This window comes from Festucalex cinctus, chromosome 2, assembly GCF_051991245.1.
Source record: "Festucalex cinctus isolate MCC-2025b chromosome 2, RoL_Fcin_1.0, whole genome shotgun sequence".
Taxonomy (NCBI): domain Eukaryota; kingdom Metazoa; phylum Chordata; class Actinopteri; order Syngnathiformes; family Syngnathidae; genus Festucalex; species Festucalex cinctus.
The window spans coordinates 23913547-23940655 of record NC_135412.1 but is presented as its reverse complement, the minus strand read 5'-3'; the positions used below and the strand labels follow the sequence as shown (position 1 = coordinate 23940655).

At 44.4% G+C, this 27109-nt stretch overlaps 1 protein-coding gene across 3 annotated transcripts in view; it reads left to right on the top strand.

Annotated features, from left to right (window-relative positions):
• Window positions 1-25507, top strand: part of LOC144014220 (prickle-like protein 2) — a 95364-nt gene extending 69857 nt beyond the window's left edge. For all 3 annotated transcript variants that reach the window (XM_077513860.1, XM_077513859.1, XM_077513861.1), the window contains exons 2-9: window positions 3691-3877; window positions 7141-7254; window positions 7371-7508; window positions 14262-14465; window positions 16831-17017; window positions 18028-18182; window positions 19867-20680; window positions 22049-25507. In XM_077513860.1, coding sequence (XP_077369986.1) covers window positions 3746-3877; window positions 7141-7254; window positions 7371-7508; window positions 14262-14465; window positions 16831-17017; window positions 18028-18182; window positions 19867-20680; window positions 22049-22983 — 2679 coding nt within the window. In that variant the 5' untranslated portion in view covers window positions 3691-3745 and the 3' untranslated portion in view covers window positions 22984-25507. The remainder of the gene's footprint in view (window positions 1-3690; window positions 3878-7140; window positions 7255-7370; window positions 7509-14261; window positions 14466-16830; window positions 17018-18027; window positions 18183-19866; window positions 20681-22048) is intronic.
• The last annotated feature ends 1602 nt before the right edge of the window (window positions 25508-27109 follow it).

Sequence of the window (27109 nt, the reverse complement as noted above, 5' to 3'; positions counted from 1 at the left end):
CAGAACATATGAATTATCAATACAGCCATAAAAAGTCAAAATGTGTTAAAATGCTAATTCCTCACCAAAAACATGACGGAAGTGGTGTTTTCCTCCATTCGCCCCTCTCTGAGAAATTGTCGGTCAGTCTGCTCTCCTAGCACCAGCCCCTCCCAACCTGAGAAAACGAGCAAGTGATCACTTTATGACATCAGAAAGTGCGGACCCACCCCCACATCGCCTCTGCGGACTAAACGCACGCCCACTTTCTTAGACCTCCATGGGGTGGTGTAACAAAAGTAGCTTTTATCAGGAAACATTCTGTCCAAATGAATTGAAAGCAATCAATTATCCTTCACATTTTCAATGCCAAAGTGCAATGACAATTGGCCAGCTTAAAAAAAAAAAAAAAAAAAAAAAAAAAAAAAAAAAAGTGTTGACACTTGTGTAAACTACAAGTAAAACTTTTGCACTGTTCAACCTAATTGAATAGTATCGTGGTTAGTGTGCTTGCTTTGTAAGCAGCAAGTCACTGGTTCAAAACCAGACAAGGTTTATTTTTATTTCCTCCTCGATCCTTTCCTCTCTCTTCTTCTCTCTCCTCCCCTCCTCCTCCATGATTTATTACGTCAAGGAGCCATTTTGTTTCAAATGTTTATTGAAGAATTGGCTTGTGTCAAGCTGTGTGGCGTACTCAAAGGAGTGCTCAAACGCAGAGCTCCAACAGCAGACTGCAGTCGGCTCGCCGGGGGTGTGTCAAACACACGGGGAGAGGCGGGGAATGACTGAAATGGCCGTTTTACTTCCGCGTTATAAATCTAACCAGCAAAACTTTCTAATATTTCATCAAATATGGTGTCAAAGGTAAGATTTAATCATTATATGCCTATAGTTAACATTTGGAAGGGCTTCAAATACCGTGGTTGTAATCCCTTTAAAGCATTTATTTGCAGAAAATGAAAAGTTGTCAAAATGACAGAAAAAGTCCAGTGTTCTTTTGCTCTCAATGTTTTTCCAGAGCTGAATGTTTGTTTGTTTATTTTTTTTAATTGTTATATATTTTCCCCTTTCCCTAAAGCCCTTTTCCATTATAACACATTTCATCTAATACAGCTGCTAACTGCATTTCATTCATTTAGGCAATGACAAAAAAAGACACAGTTCTGTATTTTCTTGAAATCCCCAAATCAGTCAGCTCAGATATTCACACAATTCAGTGATTTGTTGAGAGATACAGTACATTCTTTTCACAATGGCCATTCTGAAAGGTAATGAATGAAGTGACATTCTGTATATTTACAACAACATAAAATTAAAATTAAAAATACTGCATTTCACAAAAGTGACAAGTAGAACATATCCCAGTCCAGTCGAACAGAAAATGGTTTCCTTAACGTAACGTTGCAGACAGCGAGCAAATCTCCAACAAAAAGGAATTTTTTACGACACCAAACGTAAATCATCTCGTCAAAGTGATGTCGGTGTCTGAAAATCTGCGTTAACTTGAAGATGTTCCCAAACAACCGCAGCTGTGGGAATGTGCAGCTTCTTTGTTGATCAACATGAGACACATACAACACGGACTGCTTTCTGATGAGAGCAAGTGAAAGCTAATGAAACAAGCTCAGACAAAGTGAGGTGAAAGGTCTGCTACAGAATTGGAACGTAAACCTGGTAAAAAAAAAAAAAGAAAAAACTCGGCTATTGCGATCTGAGGTTGATTTTGGCACCTGAAGTCCCGTTTTGAACTGATGTGGATCTGCCAAACGTGTTGTTTGCTTGCCACTCCGGTCGCTCGACTAAAGAAGAACAGCCTCGGGCTCAAGGTTGCAAACCAGCAATCTTCGCTGACAAAAGGAACCAAAAAAAAAAAAGGCAGTATCCACATTCGAGGGATAAACACTTGTCAGCTCTGCTTGGACAAGCGCCGACAGACCGGCTCATCATGTGCAAACATCTGCTGTCACATACATACTGTATGTGGAAATATATTTTGAGGAAATATTGTAAGATCTCATGGTCTGAAAAATACAGCGGTGCCTTGAGAAGTGACTCGACTGAGATTTTCAGTTCTTTGACTATTTGATTTTTTCTTCTTTGGTTTGCCAGTGTAGATTTGAGTAGTGCTGTCACAATCGAACATTTTTAGAATCCATTAATCGACCGATCCGATTCATTTTAATTTTGCATTAAAGTGTGCAGTGTTCCCTCGTTTATCGCAGGTGTTTAACGTTCCAAAAACTACCCGCGATAATGGGAATCCGCGTTAATTTAAAATAATTAAATAAATTCCCGTTAATAACATATATTTTTCGGTTATTACATATGTTTTTTCGTTTGGTATGATTTTTACTTTATGATAAATGCTTTTTCATTCTTCATACATGTGACCCGCTCTGGCAAAAGGGTCCGCATGTCGGCAGGATTGATCTCGAGATAATGGACGATATTAGGCAGTTGAACATTTTTTGTCCATTTTGAAATTTCTCCACAAATAACTTCCTTGAGGTCCTTAGTTTCATTTCCAAGCAGCACAAAAGTCAAAATTGTAATAGAAGTGTATGAAAATAAGCAATTATTAGACAGTATGCCTCGTAACTAGGGGGCGTGTTTTTAGCCAAGCTGCTTGCTAGCCCCGCCTCTTGTTTAGGAATAAGCGACCGAAATGAGTTTCCTCCGCAGGGTGTCCGGGCTCTCCCTTAGAGATAAGGTGAGAAGCTCGGTCTATCGGGAGGGACTCGGAGTCGAGCCGCTGCTCCTCCGCGTTGAGAGGAGTCAGTTGAGGTGGCTCGGGCATCTGGTTCGGATGCCTCCTGGACGCCTCCCTGGGGAGGTGTTCCGGGCATGTCCCACCGGCGGGAGGTCGACCCACGACACGCTGGAGAGACTATGTCTCTCGGCTGGCCTGGGAACGCCTTGGGAGGAGCTGGTTGAAGTGGCTGGGGAGAGGGAAGCCTGGGCTTGAAGCGGTTGAAGATGAAAGGATGGATGGATGGATGTTTAGGAACAACCCAAATTTCCAAGCCTTAAATGTCATTCACCAATGATTCTAAATAAATGTGAGAATAAGCGAACCTGCTAGTGGATGGATTCACATGGCAACCAAAAAAGTTGAAATACAGCATTCAGCACGAAAGTGAACAGAAGCAACGTCATCGGTCCTAGATATCGGCAAATTGTAATCCCATAACAGAGATATTCTGCAGGATCTGTTTCTTAATGTATTATTCTATCATTTTAAAGGGAATTAAGTGCAGAATTCTCATATTCAATATCTCAATTTTGATTTTTTGGGCAGAGCCGGTCACATATATTCGCTGGCATAGATAGTTTAAACCAAGATATACTCTATTTGTAAGAAATAATTCATTTTTAAATGTCTTATAAACGTCAAATGTCTTGGCAGTGCCGTCTTCTCTCTTTTACTTTTGTTTGCCAGCCACTGCGTCCATGCCACGCCAGCCAATCTCAAGCTATCCGTTAAAAATACAAATGCAAAAGGCTCCTGAGTGTTAGTGGGCCGCTGGAGAACTGGCAGCGCAATCTGATGGGCTCCACAAATATTTTTGCTGCATTTAATGTTTGCTACTAAATCTGCGTGGTCCACATGTGACCTTATAAATGGAGAAGATAAACCCTGAAGTGCTGCCATATCCTTCTCCTCTCTTCGTATTTTCATATTTTGGACTGCTTTTTTGTTTTTGTCACTAGTGTACCAGCCTCCCCCCGTGAAGCAGCGCGTGTAACGGAGCATGTTGTGACAGCCATGTCCCTGGAGATGGAGAAGACCATCACCAAGCTGATGTACGACTTCCAGAGGAATTCCACCTCTGACGACGACTCCGGGTGCGCTCTGGAGGAATACGCCTGGGTTCCGCCCGGCCTCAGCCCGGAGCAGGTACGCGTCCAATGTTTCCTCCTGAGATTGTCAGCTGACATTTTGACACCGCCACTCCTGCATGCTCCATTAGCTAATGTGTGTTTCCGCGCTTGGAGCCAGACCGACGCAAATTGAACTCAATCGGGAAGAGGAATTTCATTATTTGGCCGATCGCTGGCATTTCGACGATGGTTTCATTAACTGATTTCCTTTCACGATGCTTTAAGAGTCTTTGGCTTGCATTTGGGGTCAAACAAAGACCTGCAACTAAGCTGTCAGGCGATTGGCGAACGAATAATTGTAAAGGCGTTTTTTAGGAGGCAAATGGCAATGATCAAGCTGAAACTGTTGTAGGGAGCCAGTTCACATTCGACAAGAGTGACAAGCGTGGCCAAATGTTAAAAAGCAACCTCATACTGATTGACTGATTACAGTGTTTGAACAGAGTCTGTGATGCAGTGAACAAACGCCGCCCGGATCACTCCAGCGAAAGAAGCAATTTCCCCCAGCGGCAACTGCGCAGTTTGTATGGAAAAATGACAACACTTCAGAAATGAGTTGACGATTCCTACGTTGCAGTGGGATTCTGCCTTTGAAAGTCTCCTTTCAAAATGAAACCCAAAGGAATGAAAAGTCATTTACGTCAATGAACGTGCGGATACGTTTAATTGAAAATGTGCGTTAATGACTTGATGCGTTGGGCTGCCACAATGGGCTCATTTGCACTTTTAACTTCCTTGCTCTTAATTGTACACGCATGACCAAACTTATTTCGGCGACTGCGCAGGAAGAAATTAAAGCGTGTGTTGCTTTCTTTAGTTGTCACGTTTGATAAACAGCGTTTGTTTGAACTATGGGGGGCATCATAAAAATATGATCACCTGATGTGCAATGTGCATCCCAGTCACAGTAACATTGCCTGTCAGATGCATGGAGCATCTCTCAATCAAACAATAAAAATTAGCAGCCTAACATGTGCAGCAATTATTTTTTTTCTAAACCAGCCTCATCAATTATCGGCTCAATTTGTTGTTCAATTATTTGACTGACCAGTTTCTAATGCAAATCAAATTCTATTGTTGCAAAAGGGTCCAATTGTAGTGAGGCTTGCCGAAGGGGTTTTACAAATGTTTGGTTTCTATGGGAATGAATGGAAATTTACAGAATTGAACTCATTCACTCGCATTCATTTTCACTGAAGCAACCCGCCAGCTGTTTTACTGGATTTTGAATGATTTTGCAAGTCCCACAGAATATTGTGTTCTATTGCTATAAAAACATGAAAGAAAGATTAGAGTAGGGGTGTCAAACTCATCTTAGCTCAGAGGCCACATAGAGGAGAATATTTTACCGGGTAAATTAACGGTATAGAATTTAAAAACAACTTAGTCTATTCTTTCATCAGGGGAAAAAAAAAAAGTATATTTGTATTCGTTTCCGTTATGCAGTAATTAGCATTAGAATATAGCTAAGTTTCATCATTGTCCACATTCCTGGTGAAAACACTAGGAAAAACAGCTTGTTGCAACATGGCCCTGGCTGATCTCTTATACTCTGCTGAAACCTGCTGGCCGTTTTTTTTCTTTTTTTTTGTAATAAACACCATTGCTTTAAGCCACCTCTTCATGCCAGAATCTGCATTGAAGCCTTCTGTATGCTCTTGCATAAAAAAATAACAAAAATTAAAAAAAAACGTGTTAAAAAAACATGTTGACACATTTTTGGGTAGAGATAATGAGATAATGTGAAAATTTGGGCAAGTAATTGTAACATGGGCGGCACAGTGAGTGAGTGGTTAGCACGTCCGCCTCCCAGTACTGAGGACTCGGGTTCGAGTCCAGGCTCCGGCCGTCCTGGGTGGAGTTTGCATGTTCTCCCCGTGCCCGCGTGGGTCTTCTCCGGGTACTCCGGCCTCCTCCCACATTCCAAAGACATGCATGGCAGGTTAATCGGGCGCTCCAAATTGTCCTTAGGTGTGCTTGTGAGTGTAGATGGTTGTTCGTCTCTGTGTGCCCCTCGATTGGCTGGCAACCAGTCCAGGGTGTACCCTACTGTCCGAAGGCAGCTGGGTGGGATAGGTTCCAGCACCCCCACAACACTTGTGAGCAAAAGTGGGTCAGAAAATGGATGGATGGATAATTGTAACATCGACGACCACAGTCATCAACATTTAAGGGTCTATTGTCGTAGACAGAGCATCTGCGATGCATTTCATTCATAAATCTGTGAACAGCAGGCATCAAACCATCTGAATCACCCACCACTGGGGGGCACAGCTATTGTTTGGGGCAGACAAATGATCAGGGGTCGGTGGCGGTCGACAAGCCCCAACTTGACGGCACAGCAAGGCTCTCGATCAAGGTTCACCGATTCTGGTCCTCGAGGTCCAGAGTGCTGCAAAGTTTTAGATGTTTCCGCCCGCTAGCACACCTGATTCATTATAATTAAACTCATCACCATGCCTGATAACGATCCTGATCTTTCCTATCAGGTGTGTTGGTAGACGGAAATATCGAAAACCTGCAGGCCTCCAGACCTCGACGACCGGAATTGGCGAACCCTGATCAAGAGTGTGACTATTGCATCGCATTTAACTCATTTGCTCCCAATAACGTGTCAATACGTTTTTTTTATGTTTTAAGTGTCCCAAAGACGTATTTATACGTTTTTTGTTTTTTTATGCTAGCGCAAACATAAGGCTTTGATGCAGCCTCTCAACTGCAAAGAACGGTTGCAGAAATGGTAGTTATTACACAAACGGCCAGCAGGTGGCAGCAGAGCAAATGAGATCAACCAGGGCCATCTAGAAAAAAAAGCTAAATTACTTACAATTTGAAATAGATTTGTGAAAACTGATGAAACTTATCTCTCTTCTAATGCTAATTGCTGCAAAACGGAAACAGATAGAAACATACTTTTTTTCCTGATGAAAGAAGAAACTTGAATCTTTCTTTTGATAGGTTCCATGCTTTTATAACAATAGAACACAATATTCTGTGGGCCTTACAAAACCAGTCAAAATCCAGTAAAACAGCCGGAAGCGAACGGGACTGCTTCTGTGAAAATGGCTGGGAGCGAGTGAGTTAAAGGCAATGTTAAAGATAAGAAAAATAAAACATCTCCAATTCCAAACATGAACTATTGACTGATTGGCTGTTTTTTTTCTATTTTTTTGGAAATAGCAAATGATATCATCCAGAAAGTCTGCCAATGAACTTCTAATCAACCTTTTCCTGATGGTGACATTTCAAACTCAAATTTAATCCTCTCGTCTGTATCAGGTGCATCAATATTACAACTCGTTACCCGAGGAGAAAGTCCCGTACATCAACAGCCCCGGGGAGAAATACCGCATCAAACAACTGCTTCATCAGTTGCCACCGCACGACAATGAGGTAAAACGGCCAACAACAAAATCCTCCGTACTTGTACGGAAGCGGTTTGTTGTGGTTGACATGATAGAGTGTCGTCTGCTTCATATTTTGGACTGCCGATGACCTGTGTTGTCCAGGTGCGCTATTGCAACTCGCTGGATGAGGAAGAGAAAAGAGAGCTGAAGCTATTCAGCAACCAACGTAAGAAGGACAACCTGGGCAGAGGCAACGTCCGTCCTTTCCCCTTAACCGTTAATGGGGCCATCTGCGATAAGGTAGGACCAATCAAAAAGGCGCGTCTAAAGGAAAATGTACAGCGGCTGAAACTCCAAACCAGTCTTAAAGGGAAATTCGGTGATCCAGAGTGGTGAACTAATAACTCATTCATTAAAAAAAAAAAAAAAAAAGACTGTTTGTCAACAATATGCAAAAAATATGTTGTATCGCATCAACTTTTTTTTTTTTTTAATGTGTATATATATATATATATATATATATATATATATATATATATATTAGTGCGGTCAAACGATTAAAATTTTTAATCTGATTAATCACACTTTTTAATTTTGATTAATCATGATTAATCAGCTAAATTACTTGCATATTCACATAATATAAAATAAATACAAAATACCGTAATATTTTGACATTAACTCATTTTCTGATCTGAATGTCATTTGCAAACATTGATTAAATGCATGTACACAATTGCATGCATGCGTATATTGCTCAAAATGTAACAGCATCAAAACAATTGGGTGCAATTCAGAAATTATTAATTAATTAAACACAAATTACTTTTGTTTTATCTCAAGTCCCGTCGGGGTGTTTTTTAAAGCAAAATTTACCACCGAGCACACCAACTGGATGTCACGCCGCCACCAGAGTGGCGGGTCAAGCTTTTATTTGTCACAGTCAGGTTCCTGTTTTATTTTGAAATTACTAACTCTCATCTCATCCCAGGTCACTTACCCTTCCTGCAGCTCACTGATTACCGGTCCACGCCCATGATCACCACCACCTGTTCCCAATCAACCTGGACATAAAAGCCACCTGCATTCTCCCCTCCGTTGCCGAAGTGTCACATCTCAGTGCATGGAAGCGTCCTCACAGTCCTTGTTTCACAGTCCTTGTTCGATGTCTTGCCTTGCCTTGCCTTGTCTTGCGCCCTTAGTTTGCCCCTTGTTTTCCTCCCTAGCGGAGCGCCTTTAGTTGTCCCTGTTTTTGAGTGCCCTTGTTTATTCTCCAGTTTGGAGCTCTTTTTGTTCTGCCTTTTTTCCCTCCTTGAGAGGTGTTTTTGGTTCGAATTGATTAAAGCTGCAGCCTTGTTGGCCAACTGTCACTCTGCGTCTGAGTCCTACCTCCTCGCTTCGTGTCAGTACACTTCGGCCAGCATGGACCCAGCGGAGAAGTTGGAGGCTGCACTTCGACGACAGGCCGCCCGCCTGTCGCAGACAGAGGAGCTCCAGCAGGCGATGGTCACCCGGATGGGAGAGCTCGCTGGACAGGTGCAGGAGCTAAGGAGCCACCTGCGACACGCCACGCCGGCCATCACGAAACCAGAGACCGCAGAACCACCGAACCCAACTCCAGCCTTGACCGGGGCAGGGTTGAGACTGGCTTCCCCGGAGCGATACTCGGGAGACCAAGGACAATGTCAGGCATTCCTGACCGAATGCGACTTACACTTTGAACTCTCGCCACAGGCTTTCCCCACCGACCGTTCCCGTGTGGCCTTCATGATTTCACATCTGACTGGACGAGCCAGAGACTGGGCCACCACGGAATGGGCACGGCACTCCCCGACTTGCTCAACTGCAGCCGGGTTTAGCAGGGCACTTCGTCTTGTTTTCGATTCCACCAACATGGATCGGGAAAAGACTCGAGAGCTAAGTAATCTCAGACAAGGCCGAGAATCGGTTAATGACTATGCGATCCGATTCCGAACTCTAGCGGCCAAGAGTGGCTGGAATGAGACAGCCCTCTTTGATCATTTTTTGAAGGGGCTCTCCGCCGCTATGCAAGAACTCCTACTACCCGTGGACTTACCTAGCGACTTGGACTCGTTGATCTCGCTGGCCATCCGCATCGATCACCGACGGCGAGATCTCATGCACACCAGCGGTCACCATCGAAGGACCGGCTCCGAATTCTTTCGGCACCCCGCAGCAATGGAGTCACCACAAGGGGCGCCTCTCCAGTCGTCCACCATGGGGAGGTCCAGCGAGATTGGCGAGGAGCCGATGCAGCTGGACCGCGCCCGACTGACTCACCATGAACGCCAGCGACGTCGTCAAGAGGGGCGGTGCTACTATTGTGGAGAAAGAGGACATTTGGTGGTAGCTTGTCCCACCAAGCGAGGCCCTCCGGTGACTTCCGAGACTCCCAAACAGGTCAAGAACCGAAAACTCACGCAAGTCACGATTTCCGGCAATGCCATTTCCACAGACCTACTAGCTCTCATTGACTCTGGAGCGGACGAGAGCCTCATGGATTGGGGTCTGGTGGAAAGATTGCAGGCAGGCACGGAGCCACTTTCCACCCATATGAGGGCCAGGGCGCTCAATGGGAAAGACTTATTTCTCATCACGCATGTCACAGAGCCACTCGAGATTCACATTGGGCAGCACAGAGAACTCCTTCGTTTTCATGTCTTCCGCTCCCCATCACACACACTGGTCCTGGGACACCCCTGGTTGCAGTTGCACAACCCCCGCATCGACTGGCGATCGGGGCAAGTCCTGGACTGGGGAAAGGACTGTGAACACCATGGGTTGGAGCGGCCAGCGGCAGAGGCACCTCCCGCTGCCGTCCGACAGGTGACTCTTGTGAATGACCAGGAATACCCGGACCTGAACACCGTTCCCACCTGCTATCATCCTCTCAGGGAGGTGTTCAGCAAAACCAAGGCCATGTCACTTCCCCCACATCGATCCTATGACTGTGCAATTGAGCTGATTCCTGGGTCTTCCATTCCCAAGGGGAGATTGTACTCGGTTTCGGGCCCCGAACGCAAAGCCTTGAATGAGTACATCGACACGTCTTTGAAAGCAGGACTTATACGGCCATCGTCATCGCCAGCTGGAGCTGGTTTTTTCTTCGTGGGCAAGAAGGATGGTTCGTTACGTCCTTGTATTGACTACAGCCCTTTGAATGAAATCACAGTCAAGAACCGTTATCCTCTGCCTCTGATGTCCTCAGTATTTGACCAGCTCCAGCAAGCCAAGGTGTTCACCAAATTAGATCTTCGAAACGCCTATCATCTCGTCCGTATTCGTGCAGGGGATGAGTGGAAGACCGGCTTTAATACTCCCAGAGGCCACTATGAATACTTAGTCATGCCCTTTGGACTCACGAATGCGCCAGCAGTTTTCCAGGCCATGATTAATGACGTGCTCAAGGACTTCATCGACCAGTTCGTATATGTTTATTTGGACGACATTTTGATCTACTCACCGGACTTGAAGACCCACCAGCACCACGTTACCCAAGTCCTGAAACGCCTGCTTGACCATCAACTCTATGTAAAGGCTGAGAAGAGCCTTTTTCACACCGACACCATCTCATTTCTGGGATTCGTGGTATCCCCGGGCAAGGTCGAGATGGAGTCGGAGAAGGTCAGCGCTGTCAGGGACTGGCCCACACCTGAATCCAGGAAGAAGGTGCAACAATTCCTGGGATTCGCCAACTTTTACAGACGCTTTATCCGCAACTTCAGCTCCATCGCAGCTCCACTCCATGCCTTGACCTCTCCACAGCAACGCTTTGCCTGGACCCCGGAAGCCAATACCGCATTCAACCAACTCAAGAAACGTTTCACAGAGACTCCAATACTCAGAGTGCCCGATCCTACCCGCCAGTTCATTGTCGAGGTAGATGCCTCAAATCTGGGTGTCGGAGCCGTGCTATCCCAAAGGAGCCAGGAGGATGGAAAAGTGCACCCCTGCGCCTTCTTGTCTCGGAAACTCTCAAAGGCCGAGCGCAACTACAGCGTTGGAGACCGAGAATTGCTGGCTGTAAAGGTCGCCCTAGAAGAGTGGAGGCATTGGCTGGAGGGTGCGGAACACCCTTTCATTATATGGACGGATCACCGCAACCTGGAGTACCTGCGCCAAGCAAAAAGATTGAACCCCCGACAGGCCAGGTGGTCCTTGTTTTTTAACAGATTTTCTTTTTCTTTGACCTACAGACCCGGAAGCAAGAATGTCAAAGCAGACGCTCTCTCACGAATTCATGACCCGGAAACCACAGCCATCGAACCAGAACCCATCCTGCCTAAAGACTGCATAATAGGAACCATGTCTTGGCAAATAGAAGAGGAGGTCAAGGAGGCACTCCAGGACACAGTCACGCCAAAGGAGTGCCCACCACGGCGGCTGTTCGTCCCGGAGGCCCTAAGAGCACAGGTGATCAACTGGGCACACACCTCTCGTCTGTCTTGTCACCCAGGTACTCGCAGGACCCTGTTCGCTGTCGCCCGAAGATTCTGGTGGCCTTCTATGGAATCCTCGATACAGGAATATGTAAAGGCCTGCCCAGTCTGTGCTCGGAATAAGTCGTCGACTCAACCCCGGATGGGTCTCCTTCAGCCTCTGCCGATCCCCTCAAGACCCTGGGCTGAAATCTCAATGGATTTTGTCACTGGACTCCCCACATCAAATGGTAAAACCACAATACTTACAGTTGTTGATCGCTTCTCAAAGATGGTCCGATTCATTCCATTACCCAAACTACCCTCCGCCAAAAAAACAGCAGAAGTCATGATCGACCAAGTGTTCAGGATTCATGGATTCCCGCGGCACATAGTGTCGGACCGCGGTCCCCAGTTTGTTTCTCGTTTTTGGAGGGAGTTCTGCAGGGCCATAGGGGCAAAGGCGAACCTAACCTCAGGTTACCACCCGGAGGCCAACGGACAAGCTGAGAGGCTTAACCAGCAGCTGGAGACCGGACTTCGATGCTTGGTCTCCCAAAACCCATCAACTTGGGGCAAGAACTTGGTATGGGTCGAACTTGCACATAACTCCTTACCCACCTCTGCCACAGGAATCACGCCATTCAAATGTGTTCACGGATACGATCCACCGTACTTCGCGGACCTGGAGGAGGAAGCCTCAGTTCCCTCGGTTCTCGCCATGGTCCGCAGATGTCGCCGAATCTGGTCAGCAGCTCGACTGGCACTACAGCGTCAAGGCGACAGGGTGAAAAGAGCTGCTGACCGGAAGAGGAAGGCCGCACCCCATTACCAGCCAGGCCAAAAGGTATGGCTTTCCACAAAACACCTTCATCTCAAAGTACCATGTCCAAAGTTGGCCCCTAGATTTGTGGGGCCTTTCCCGATTGCCAAGACCATAGGTCCTGCCGCCGTGCGCCTTCGCCTGCCTCGATCCCTCCGCGCCCACCCCACCTTCCACGTGAGTCAGGTCAAGCCAGTCCAGGACAGTTCCCTGGTCCCGCCCGAGCCTGCGCCGCCCCCTCCGGAGATGGTGGAGGGGGGCCCGGTGTATAAAGTGAGAAAGTTGTTGGACGTCAGAAAGCGGGGCCGGGGACACCAATACCTGGTGGATTGGGAGGGTTACGGGCCAGAAGAGAGGCAGTGGGTGCCCGCCCGGTTCATCGTGGACCCCTCCCTCATCGACGAATTCTATGATGAACACCCCGAGATTCCTGGGCCGTCGAGAGCCGGCCGTTGAGGGGGGGGTACTGTCACGCCGCCACCAGAGTGGCGGGTCAAGCTTTTATTTGTCACAGTCAGGTTCCTGTTTTATTTTGAAATTACTAACTCTCATCTCATCCCAGGTCACTTACCCTTCCTGCAGCTCACTGATTACCGGTCCACGCCCATGATCACCACCACCTGTTCCCAATCAACCTGGACATAAAAGCCACCTGCATTCTCCCCTCCGTTGCCGAAGTGTCACATCTCAGTGCATGGAAGCGTCCTCACAGTCCTTGTTTCACAGTCCTTGTTCGATGTCTTGCCTTGCCTTGCCTTGTCTTGCGCCCTTAGTTTGCCCCTTGTTTTCCTCCCTAGCGGAGCGCCTTTAGTTGTCCCTGTTTTTGAGTGCCCTTGTTTATTCTCCAGTTTGGAGCTCTTTTTGTTCTGCCTTTTTTCCCTCCTTGAGAGGTGTTTTTGGTTCGAATTGATTAAAGCTGCAGCCTTGTTGGCCAACTGTCACTCTGCGTCTGAGTCCTACCTCCTCGCTTCGTGTCACTGGAGTCACCCTGATCATTTTTGGAACAACAGGCGTAGGAAAGGCCGTGCATTGACCTAATCACTGACCTGCGCAGCCTTCAATGTAACCATCCACGGTTACGTTCAAGGCTCAAGTGCGGTCCAAAAAAATAGTGCGATTAATATGCGTTAATACGTGATTAATGCGACAATTTTCTGTGATTATTTAATCTATTAACGCTTTAACTTTGACAGCCCTAATATATATATATATATATGTATATATATATATATATATATATATATATATATATATATATATATATACACACATACTTTTATCCAGACAATGACAACACGCCTATTTGTAGTTGTAGTTTAAAAGGAACCCTGACTGAATTGACAAGTTTGCACCGTATGATTTATTTGGTTGTTACGAAAATGTCTAAGAGATTCCTTTTTCAAAAATCATTTCCATTTTAATACATTTTGCAGAAAGTGTATTTATACATATGCCGCCATTGTTTACGTTGCAACGTACAATGGCCACTTCAGAATTCTGACTTTAATGTCTGACTTTATTCTGAGAATAAAGTGAGAAGCCTTCCAAACTTTTTTTTTTCCCCTCTCCTCACTGGCCCTAATTCTCTTCCGTATGATAGTGCACGTCCATGCATTCCCAATTCTTATTTGCTAGCTAATACACCAAGGACGTATTGATATCAATACGTCATCCCTAATGAAAATATGAAGTGCCTAAACTCATGCAAAGCATTCAATACTTGCTCACTTTAAAAAATAAAAAAAAATGAAATTGTGTAACCCTTTTCTTGCCACTTTCCTCCCCCAACAGTGCAGCGGTCCGATCCAGGGAGGCGACATCGTGGTGTTTGCCGCCAGGGCGGGACATGGAAAATGGTGGCACCCAAATTGCTTTGTGTGCTGCATGTGCGAGGAAATGTTGGTGGATCTCATCTACTTCCACCAGGACGGCAAGCTCTACTGCGGTCGGCACCACGCCGAGAGACTCAAGCCCCGCTGCTGCGCCTGCGACGAGGTGCGCCTCTCCGGGCCTGGTGCCCTTCACCGAAAATGCCGAATGCTCGCAAGCGCTGATTTTTTTTTTGGAGCCGCTTGGACAGGAGCCGGGTGTGAAAAGATGGCTCAGTGTTCTTGCCATGTCTCCGAAAATCTGCTCGTGTTTTGATGTACCGTATGCGAGGCAAGCAGGCAAGTCACGACAACAAATTCTCTGTGGCACTTTTCACTAATTCAAGTCTTGTAATAATGATAATAATAATAGTAATAATAATAATAATAATAACTAGAGCTGCGAGCAGCTATAAAGGGCCCTCGCAACCCAGGCCACGTTGGGGTACTTGCACGTTGAGGTACTGCCAAATAGGACAAGGACCGTCTAAAATGTTTTTGCCAAGCCTTGCGTGTGCAAAGTTTCATCAAAAGGCCAAAGATGGTGTGCAATTCCCAAAATAAAATCAAAATGGCGGACTTCCTTTTAGGTTTAGCATACGGCTACAGAATACTTTTTGTAGGTCTTAGGCTGATAGGCCTCCCAATTTTCACAAATCAAGGTGAATAATACAATCACAAATGCTCCATAAAAATGTATCGAGGGCGCTATTAAGCACCACGTTGGGGTACTTGCATGTCGGGCTGCTGGCACATTGGGGTACTGTTACATAGAACAAGGACCATCTAAAATGTAAATGTTTTTTCCCATGCCTTGTGTGTGCAAAGTTTCATGAAAAAAAGGCCAAAAATGATGCATGATTCCCAAAACCAAATCCAAATGGCGGACTTCCTGTTAGGTTTAGCAAATTGCTATATAATACCTTTTTGTAGGTCTTAGTCTAATAGGTATCTGTCCCAATTTGCACAAATCTGACATAATCATACAATCGGAAAAGCTTCATAAAAATGTCTAGAGGGCGCTATTGAACCATTTAATGCAATTTGCAAAATAAATCTTTAAAATATTCATGTTCATGACAGGTCTGATGTGTGTGCAAAGTTTCATGAGTGTTCACACATGTTGAGACTAAAAAAAAAGCAGCATTTATCTCGGCAAACAATGCATCGCGACAGCAATGTCGTGCGACACAATAAAAAACTTTATATAATTTTTCATCTTTAACATCTTAAGATGAAACACGCCATGGTTGAAGATGATCGGATACATTTTGTAGGAGGAGTTTGTTAAAACATGACCCCTATAAAAGGGCCCAAATCTCAAAGTAAACTAGAGGGCGCTATTGGGCCATTTATTGCAAATTGCAAAAGTAATCTAAAAAATATTCATGTTTATGACAAGTCTGATGTGTGCAAAGTTCATGAGTTTTCGCACACATTTAGACCAAAAAAAGGCAACATTTTACTTGGCAAAAAATGCATCGCTATACATGACTGAAATTGGACTAAAACTAAAGGGGGGGTATACATTTTGATAACCAAAAATGAAAAATACTCCTTTTGGGATAACACACAATTGGGGTTGTTTTGGGAAAAACAACCCCAATTGTGTGTTATTTGAGTCTAAAAGATTAGCAGTTGGGTCGGTCCATTTTTGACCCAATTTGGGTTATTTTTGAGCCAACTGTTTTTTGGAGTGTGCTTGTCAACTTTTGTATTTGACAACTCATTGTTATGTTCTGGGGCTGGATCCCAAAACGCAGACACAAATAAGACTTTAACACTTTATTCGCACAACATCAAGAGGAGTGGAACGAACTTGACTTGACCAGAAACAACGGGAAGGCATCATGAGGCATGTAACAAGGCGAGCAGAGGAGCAGGTGGCCACATGGACAGAGGAACGGATTATTAATTCAGCACCAACGTACTTCTCTTTCAGACTTATATAGATGACATGGATTTCTCTGATTGGCTTCTGACCAGATAAGGAGATTAAAGACTGCTGACATCACATAGCTTCTGACTTCACATAGCTTCTTCCCAGTTGAAACTCGATGCCAGTTACATGCTGATTGCAAACTGACACTTGACCACACAATCATGACCCGAACATAAACCTTGCCCCCCCCCCAAAAAAAAACAAAAAAAACACAGACAAAACACAGTCATGACACTCATACTATATAAGCCCTTCGATTGCGATTGGCCAGCGACCAGTCCAGGGTTGACCTCGCCTCTCACCGAGTCAGCTGTGATAGGCTCTAAGGCGGAAAAAAAAAAAATGAATGGATGGACTTTATGAAAATAAAATGAAATTCAGCAGTCAGATGTCATGGCTAAAAAGAAGTTATCCATCTCACTAGGAGTGGTAAAAAAAAAAAAAAAAAATGTGAAAAGGAAGGGACAAGATTAATATTTCCCTGAGGGTTCCAAATAACCTTTGAATTGAATTGAAAGGGTTTTTTTTTTTTTGGTTTTTTTTCACCCAGATTATCTTTGCTGACGAGTGCACGGAGGCAGAGGGCCGACACTGGCACATGAAGCACTTCTGCTGCTACGAGTGCGAGACCACCCTCGGTGGCCAGCGCTACATCATGAAGGACGGACGGCCGCACTGCTGCAACTGCTTCGAGTCGCTTTACGCAGAATACTGTGACGCGTGCGGAGAGCATATAGGTAAGCAATGCGTGAGTCATCCCATTTGAAATGGGCTGACCTTGTACCAAGACATGATCATTTATTTCTTACGCGCACACCCGGGAAATCCTCTTGAAGACGTTTATTTCAAGAGTGGCCATTGCAAGCGCTGGCCTGGTATATCGCAGCTGTGGTGAGGCGGAGTCAGTGCAACGAGATGTAAGATGGTTATTAAGTGAGACCCCATCTTGTATCCAGATGGGATCTGGGGATGATTATTACTTGCTTGAGATCAGCAGCAAGGTTGGAGACATCTTTTTGTCGCTTCTTATCAACTAAGAGTAGGGATGTAGCATAATATATCGGTGGCCGATATCGCCAATTATCGACCAATTTGACGTCATACATATAAAGCAGATAATTTTAAAAAAAATCTGTCAATAATTATCGGCAATTTTTGACCAATTTGACGTCATACAGATAAACCAGAGCATGAAAAAAAAAATCAGCTGATAATTATCGGCAATTATCGACTAATTTGATCTGATCCAGATAAACCAGATAATTAAAAAAATCTGCCGATAATTACCGGCAATTAACTACCAATTTGACGTCATACAGATAAACTAGATAATTTAAAAAAATCTGCTGATAATTATCAGCAATTATTGAACAATTTGACGGCATACAAATAAAGCTGATAATAAAGAAATCCGCCAAAAATAATCGACTTGCCGCATGGGTCCATCTGTTGTGCTCAACCAACTCCTCAACCCCTCCCCTCTCCTATGGTATGGTCGCATATTTGTGATGTCATAATACGTGCGACCTCGTGTTCACAGGAGATGCGTCAGACTTATGGTAGGACTCAAAAAGTATATTTGCATTCAAGTTAATTTTGCAAACAATTATCGGTTTACTTATTGGTTGTCGACATTGGCACTTTCTAAATGTTTGGTTTATCGGTATCGGTTTGAATAATAATAATGGTTATCATTTATTCATAAGACAAAGAAACTAAAACTTCTCTTGTGTTTTGTTCACAAAAGGCATCGACCAAGGCCAGATGACGTATGACGGACAACATTGGCACGCAACCGAAGAATGTTTTTGCTGTGCTCATTGCAAACGTTCTCTGCTCGGACGTCCCTTCCTGCCAAAGCAGGGACAGATCTTCTGCTCGCGCTCCTGCAGCGCTGGACAGGTACGAATACTTAAGAGTCATTGACAAAGTGTTTTGAGCAGTTTGAAGCTCTAGTGCAGTGTTTCCCAGCCTATAAGCAGCAAGGCACATCTCACAAAAGGATATATTTTAGGGGTGTCACAATTTGTGCAGTCATTTTGAGTTAATTTAAAGTTTCTTTAACCCCACTAATTTTTTTTAATGTGGGATTAATGACCGGCCCTTACTTGCAAAGCCCGTACTGGGGGATATTCCAGTCACGTCCAAATTTAGCAGTAATAAATGTAATAATAATGCATATATCTGTGGAGACTGGTGTCAAGTTGTATTTGACAATTTTAAGAAATGAACAGAATTTCACTTTACGTCAGGTTAAAGATCTTTTAACATGAAAAAAATGCACTGAGCTGTCACCACAGTCTTACAAATGCAATGATGCCATCTAGTGGCAGGAAAATGACCAACACAAAGCAATATCACACTCATTTTTTACAGTACAGTGTTCTCCCGTTGGGGTTAGATTCCAAAAAATACCCGCAACATGTGAAATCCGCAAAGTAGTTAGCTTTATGTTTGACGTTTATTCTAAATGTTGTAAGGCTCTAAAATGCCTCGCATTGAGGCATTTACATTTTCTCACATTTCTCTCTTATTTAAACATTCTCAATGTTCAAACCTTCATAAATTTTTCTAAAACGACATTACTGTAAAAAAAAAATGCATGCAAAATTGCACTAAACAAAATCTGCGATACATCGAGGCTGAGAAAAGTGAACCGCGTTATAGCGAGGGAACACTGTACAGTAATCTTTTTTTATTTTAACTGAATTTTATGAATTATTATGAAATGACTGTATCAATGACAAATTAATTTTTATTAGTTTAACATTTTTTTCCACTTTTATGTTAACAAGAATATGAAAACTAAATATAAAAATAAAAAATATTTTATTGTACATTTAGAACAGATAAAAAATGTGCAATTAATTGTGAGTTAACTATTGAAGTAATATGATTAACACATTTGCTCCCAAAAATGTATAAATACGTTTTATTTTAAATATTGCCATGCTCCCAAAGGCGTATTTATAATTTTTAATGCATACAAAAGGCTTTGATGCAGCATCTGAACTGAAGAGAATGCTTGAAGCAATGGTAGTTATGACAAAAACAGCTAGCAGGTGGCAGCAGAGTATAAGAGATCAACCAGGGCCATGTTGCAACAACCTCTTTTCTCCACTGTTTTAAACAGATTTGTGAATAATGGTGAAACTTTGCTATATTCTAATGCTAATTGCTGCAAAACGGAAACAGAAATGTACTTTTTTTCCTGATGAAAGAAGAGACTCTAATCTTTCTTTTTTGTAGGGTCCATGTTTTTATAGCAATAGAACACAATATTCTGTGGGCCTTGCAAAATCAGTCAAAATCCAGTAAAATAGCCGGGAGTGAAGGGTGTTGCTTCAGTCAAAATGGCTGCCAGTCAATGAGTTAATTACAATTAAAAAGAAATGTAACAGACTGACACAGAAGTAATGATGGTCTTGTGTCGGTTAACTCGGTGTTGAAATCAGGGCCTGTTTAGTTGCTATCATCATTCAGGTGAATGAATCGCAACAGGTACATCCACAGCTTGGGAACACTTCTCAAGTTGTGTCAGATGTATTGGCGGTCGGTCACCGATTGTTTTTGTTGTCTGAATCAGGATCCGGACGAGTCCGATTCGTCAGACTCCGCTTTCCAGAGCGCCCGGTCCCGCGAGTCCCGCCACAGCACCACGGTCGGCCAAAAGGAGCGCAAGAGCTCCGAGCAGGAGCGGCGAAACGTCGAGTCGCGCCACTCGGCTCCTCCGCCGATGCCCGACCGCCTGTCCGCCGAAATCGATCCGCTGGCCGTCCAGATGGACCGCCTAAGCGTGTCGGCCAGCCAGACCCCGAGCAGGACGCCCAACCGCACCCCCAGCCGCACTCCCAGCCGCGCTCCGAGTCGCGCGCCGAGTCTCAACCAGGTGTGGATGAGCCGGGATGACCCTTACGTCCCCGCTGCCTTCGAGGGCCCCCAGCGGGAATCGTCTCCCACCCCGACGCCGATTCACCTCTTGGGCCCGTGTAACGCCAGGCAGAGCTACAACCCCACCTCAAATGTTCATCCTCCGGCCCAGAGTCCCGTCAACCCGGCGACGAGGCCCGATTCCTGGGGCAAAGAACAAGGCAACGCAAAGAGGACACCAATGGCCGCCCTCAGGGGCCACTCCTTTAACGAGAACTGGATCCACCATAGCCAGGACGAGTTCCGGCCCAACAAGTTGCGCACCCAAATGAGCTTCAATGAGATGTCGAGCCAGAACCAAGGCTTTTCCGACAAGCGGAGTATTAGTCTTCACGGGTTCCAGAGGGACGGAAGGCCCCCGCTGACCAGGAGGAAGCCCATCAATGGCATGAGCTTCAATGAGCCGCTGACGCCGTTGGAGCAGACGCCGCGCGGCTCCGTCGACTCACTCACTGTGTCCAATGCGACAGGTAACAAAAAAAAAAACGTTGACGTGCATCCATCATCTGCACATTCTATGGGGGACCAAGAATGCCAAAAATAATTAAATAAATACAAGTGAACATAAGAACGATATAAAAAAATATATATCATCCAAAATTTTGATATAAAAAAAAATATATAAATGGAAATAAAAACAACTAGATCGATGGATGGATGATGGATGGATGGATGGATAGATAGACAGACACAAAAAATGATTGCATTAATCATGTATTAACACAGATTAATCACACCATTAATTTTGACCGCAGATGATACAAAAGATTGACAGCGAATGGTTATGTTCAAGGTAGCACAGTTTGTGTTTGAGCAATAATAAACAATAAACATAACTATTATTCAGAATATTTGTTCCTGTCAAACTATCGGGGTCATTTTTATTCCCATTTTAAATTCTGCAAGCAAGTATATAACTGATTAGAAGATGAGTGTGTGCAGCGGATCAAAAAATGTTGAAGACGCCCTCATAACATTAAACGTCGAAACAAGTAACACATAACAGGTGATCTTTAAATTTGGTGCGCAATAATGTTGATAGAATCCATTTTAATTAAGCGATGCATCGTGATTAATCAAAAATCTAAGATGTGAAAAATCTGATTGAAAAATATAATTGTTTGACAGCTCTATCTATCTCTCCATGTATCTAGCGCTCTCTCCCTCTCTCTCTCTCTCTCTCTCTCTCCATCTATCCATCCCCATTTCTCTCCATCTATCTATCTATCTATCCATCCATCCATATTAATAAAAAGAAAAATAAATACAAACACAGAATACAAATCGTAACTGTCCTGTGAAAAGCACATTTAAAAAAAAATGTTTTTGGGATGATGTAAAAAATGTAAAAAAAAAAAAAAAAAAAAAAAAAGATAAAAATGGACATAGGTTTTTCACAGGACAGCGAAGAAAATAAAATAAATACTTAAATGCATTGGACTGTCCCCTCCTTTGAATAACATTTCATGACGCATTTCATGCTGACAGCGTACACAGCATGAAAAAATATGACAGCGGAGCTTTTTTTATTTATTTATTGATTGACATTTAAATATTTATTTATTTTCATTTTTTTAAATATTTTTTTTATTTATTTTTGCTTTATTTAATTTCATTATTTATGACATAATTTAATTGGAAATTATATATATAATATAAAATGTCCATTTATATTTATTTTTTGTATTTAATTATTCAATTATATTTTTATAACCCTTTTTTATTTTCATTTGTATTTATTTATTTATTTAGTCATTTTTGGTCCTCCTCCACATTTCTGCCATAATTCCAAACGGTATGCAAATGTGAAAATGAAATGTGCGCTCTGATTTGAACAGGCCATTCTCTGGATGGGGTCAGCAAACGTCAGGAGAACTTGTCCCGGTTCTCCATGCCCGACCTGAGCAAGGATTCCGGCGTCAACGTGTCGGAAAAAAGCAACATGGGAACGCTTAGCTCTTCGGTCCAGTTCCACAGCACCGAGTCGCTGTCCTCGTCTCGCCCCTGCAACAACAACAACATGTACGCCCCGCACCAAGTGGGCTACCCGCTGCAGTACTGGGACGGCCCGCAGCCGCTGGCTTTCGACAGCGGCGGCCGCGGCGGGCTGATCGGCAGCAGCGGCAACCTGCGAATGGCGCCCATGAGCGACCGGATGCCCCGTCGACTGATCAACAACGCTCAGGAACTCGCTTCCCAGAACCAAGCGCCTCAACCCAGACGTCGCAAGCACCACCGGGGGCATCACCGCGGCGGCCGCCACCACAAGCGCTCCCGCCGTTCCCGCTCCGACAACGCCCTGCACCTGGCGGCCGACCGACCCACTCAAGTCGTGGAGCTGCCGTACCGGCGCGTCCAGGAGGATTATGACCGCTTCCCTTCCGGCCACGCCGCTCGCGAGCCGGGCGGGTGCTGGCAGCAACCGCTTCCGACCAGGCCCTGCCCCCGCACCACGTCCGACCTCACCCTGCAAAACGCCGGCTGGCAACCCGTGGGCTCGGGCGGACCGCGCTGGAGCGATCGCTACGCGGAGGCCGCCGACCCGTGGTGCTCCAGCTGCTCCTCTTCCTCCGAGTCGGAGGACAACGAGGGCTACTTCATGGGGGAGCCCATCCCGCGGCCCGTGCAGCTGTGCTACATCAACAACGAGGAGCTGCGCCACCGCTACAGCCCCTCCGGGATGGGCGGCCACCACGGACCGCTGCACGGGACCGCCCATGGCCAGTTGCACGCCCGCCAGAGAAGGAAGAGCAAAAACTGCATCATTTCATAAATCTAGACAGAAATAATGGCGAGGGAGGTGACGGAGATGAGAGAACGAGGTGAGGAGACAATAAAAGCAACAGAGTGGGTAGCTGAGTGTGCGATAGTGACGGGATAGTGTGTGTGTGTGTGGAGGGGTGGATGTAAAGAGACATTAGGCCTATTTTTCGTGATGTGAGGTTACACAACTCGGGTAGTGTTTGTGTACACCTACACACAATGATCTAACTACAAGAGGAAGCTGAGTTGTCTTACACAACACAAAACAAGAGGAATGTTTACAACGTTGGGACGTCAAGCTGCCGATGGTACGATGACGAAGACGAAGCGCTGCTTAGTTTGATTACGAAATATGAATGTAGTCGCGGTAAATACGACTTGTGTCGAGTGTCCGTGCGTGTCCGTGTTCTAGGGAGATTGGACAGTTGACCTTACCGTACTCCTTACCATGCCCCTAACCTTGCTCTCGCAAGATGAATTCTCGCGGTATTTGTGAGTTCATAAACTCCGGAGCATATATCTTGTACCGAGCCCGTTGATTTCCACGGAAATCACAGAGCGACATTGTGTTTGGGGCGGGACAAGCAGCTGTGACGAAACCAGGAAGCCAGCGCCGACACCGGGCTAAACAAACAAACCGAACATGGACGAATGGACACTGCAATTAATTCTGTTCTTGCAGAATTACTCACCGTTTCCTTGTTGAATGTGGAACAACGAGAGGCGCCTCGTGCATTCCTAGCTGGTAAGATGTTCGTGCTTTTTTTTCCCACTTTGACGAGAACGAAGGCGACATTTTCATCCGTGGCCGTGATTGGTCAAAACAAACGTGCACAAGATGCCGCTTCGTCCAATCGACCTCGAAGTATTGTACAGAATGTCGCGCCTTTCCCGAGAAAATCACAGGGGAGCAGTTCCAGATGGATATTGCGGAGAAGTCCCTTGAGTGAAGCGCAATATCAATCTGGCTATTACCAGGTTAGCACGCCCCTCCCCGACCACTAAATGCAACGAGCAACCCCCCTCCGACATTTACCGCTCTAGATGAGCTGAAGTGCATTCACATTAATGGCAAAGTTGTCAAATCTTCCTTGTGATTTCTCTGTCAGGTATTTTTAGGACGCCGATATTTCTCTTCCAAGCAAGCAAAGGGAGCTTTAAATTTTTTAGTGAAGGTTATATCTTCACTCCCTCACCATGCAATTTTGCCCCAAAACAAAAGGAAATATGCATCGTTGTCTGCTGTTACAGAAGTCACTCACTTTGACCGATTGTTGGCAAAACCGAAGTTCCTGTCAAGCAGGGTAAGAATGAATTTATATTACCCCATAATTTCAACGTTTTGTTTATAGTAAATAGTAAGTCAACAAATGTGTGGACGGTTAGCTACCCGGAGCTATCGTTAGCCTTTGGCTAAAAACAACAAGGGAGAACATTACCTTAGTGCAGACGTAGTAGTTTCTGCTCATTTTGGAGGGATTCGACTGGCCGAGTGTGCAAAGTTTGATCCAGCGCAGACATTTCTCGTAGTTGTCTGAGGTTTTAGGGAAGGGAATAAACCAGACAACTCCTCCCAGTCGATCGGGATAACGGCTATCTCTCTTTTACACAAGCCGTGACTACAGCAGGACGCAGGTTAGTCGATCGGGATAATGGTTAACACTCTTACACAAACCGTGACTACAGCGTTAAACCATTTTTATTGATTTTTTTTTCTTGGCTTTGGATATTTGTATAACCACACAATGCACCACCGGGAGCTGGATTGCTTTTGTTTGTCCCCAGCAAAACGTACTTGCCATTGCACAGACTTGCGTCTTGATTGGTTGACTAGGTCATGCGGGTGTGGTTTACGGTAAGGTCAATTGCTTTACAGGTCAAGAAGATACAGGATTGATGTCACAGTTCAGAGGTCAAACTAAGCCTTGGCCGTTTAAATGTAATCAGTGGACAATGTTGAAGTTGTGTGGGGCTCGCGAACGCTAACCTGCTGGATTCCGAGCTGTCGTGGCGGTTTTAAACCTCCGTGGAATCCAAATGCTGCTGGAATGGAGTGTTAGCTGGCTAGCCTAGTTCGCGCCATGTACAAATAGTCTGTTGAACCTTGTGCTCTGCATCAATTAGCCATGCTTTACCAAGGACAGAGCGCCGGCTGGCCTCTGCTCCTTGACCATTCAGGCACAGTAACGTCAGGTATGGTCCCGTTTTCTCTTCTGCAACATGCTTTGTTTTTTGACAGTTAACTGCTCATAAAGATAAGAATCCTAACAATAAACAAATAATAAGAAGTAATAATCTTATGGAAATTTTAAAAAATATATCTATTAAATGTTTATATAGTAAAACACATAATTAAAGGCAATGGATATAGTAATGTAAATGTCATGTACATATGGTCTTAAATATCTCTATATTTTGTAACTAAAGAATCATTATTTGTATAATATTATGTAGAGATAGGGATACTTGCATGTCGTTTTGTTGTTGTCGCATACTTCAAATAAAGTGTACTTCTATGAACAACCAATAAGGCATATAGATCTTGTGTGTGTGTTCTTGTACATAATACATAGTGAGGACCAAAATACGTCTTTATCCAACAGAATGAGGACATTTTTGTGAAGTGAGGACATTTTGGCCGGTCCTCACTTTGCAAGACCTCTTTTTGAAGGTCAAGACTTGGTTTTAGAGTTTAGGTTTGAATTGGGTTATGGTTGGGGTTAGGGTAAGGGTTAGGTTTAGGCAATCATTTTTGATGGTTGCGGTTAGGGTAAGGCTCTAGGAAATGCATTATGTCAATGGATGTCCTCACAAAGATATATGTACAAGGATGGGTGTGTGTGTGTGGGGGGGGGGGGGGGGGGGGGGGGGGGGGACTGCCCTCGGACCTTCAGTGGCAATTTGAAAAAATCAAGTCAAAAGCGATCTGAGCAATAATCACTGGAAGTTTGAAGACACTGGTCAGAAGCTGCTCTTGTCATCAGTTGAAATCCAAAAAAAAAAAAGGATTTTGATGGTGTATTCTAATCAAAAATGTATGACTTGGTTCTTCAACCCAACGCTACACTGAACCCATGAACAAGCACATTTTGATTTTTCATTTTTGGGGACATAATATTAATTTAGTGGCCACTTTTCTTCTTCAGATTTTGTTTACTTACTCAGCTACGTGAAAGTTGTGAAAAACATAACGAAAAGAAACAGAAACAGCTCCTGGTATGATGCTGTGCAATTTCCCGCCACTGGAAATTACAACCCCCATTAATAAACATACCGACAACCTCCCTGACATGGTCAATTTATAATGGAGCTTTATAAAAGAAAGACAAATTTTAGATACAGTGCACCATCAGACTCAACTGGTAACCAAAAGTGCACACCATTGTGATCGGCTTTTGGTACGTTTAGCTAACATCACATGCAAACATTATTGTCACTTTAACGGCTGGATGAGAGCAGCGGAAATTACAAGCGACATACTTGATCACCTGCAAAAACATTCTTTGTATCTGCACCACAGGGATGCGTGCGTGCGTGCTCAGGAGGCAAACAACATCTTGTGTCTGGTGAGTGAGAATCAATGTCCTCGATAAATGTTTCCATGGCATCTGCGGAATGATTGCATCTTTGCTTGCCGTGCCGACTAAATAGGAGCTTGCGCAGGTTGTTATTTGCGGACAGGTTTCATCTATCTGCTCTGTTACCAGGCGGCCTCAGTTGCCCTGCAACAGTGAGTGAAGAAGTGAAAAGGAGGCCATTTTGCCTAGCGAGTGGGTGGGAACACACGGGCACATAACAACAAACAAACACGTTTATCCTTTGCACTGGAGTTGGCATTAGTGTGTAAATGAGCTTGGTGATGGGACAAAATATCAATGTTTTCTCATGATACAGTATCAGTGTGCGCTAAACAGTGCTTTATCGACACCATGTGCTCAAAAGCGCTTTTCCAAGCCTCATATTAACCTTTTTGAAAACATCGGCACGTACAGGGACGCGCTAACGCAGCCGTGTCCGGTTCTTCTTTAGTTTAAAATAAAATTCAGGGAATAAAATGCCAAAGATATTTGTACTTTTATTCTTTGTAAATAATGCCTAATCCAATACTGGAAAAATGATTAATAAGTGTTGGGTTG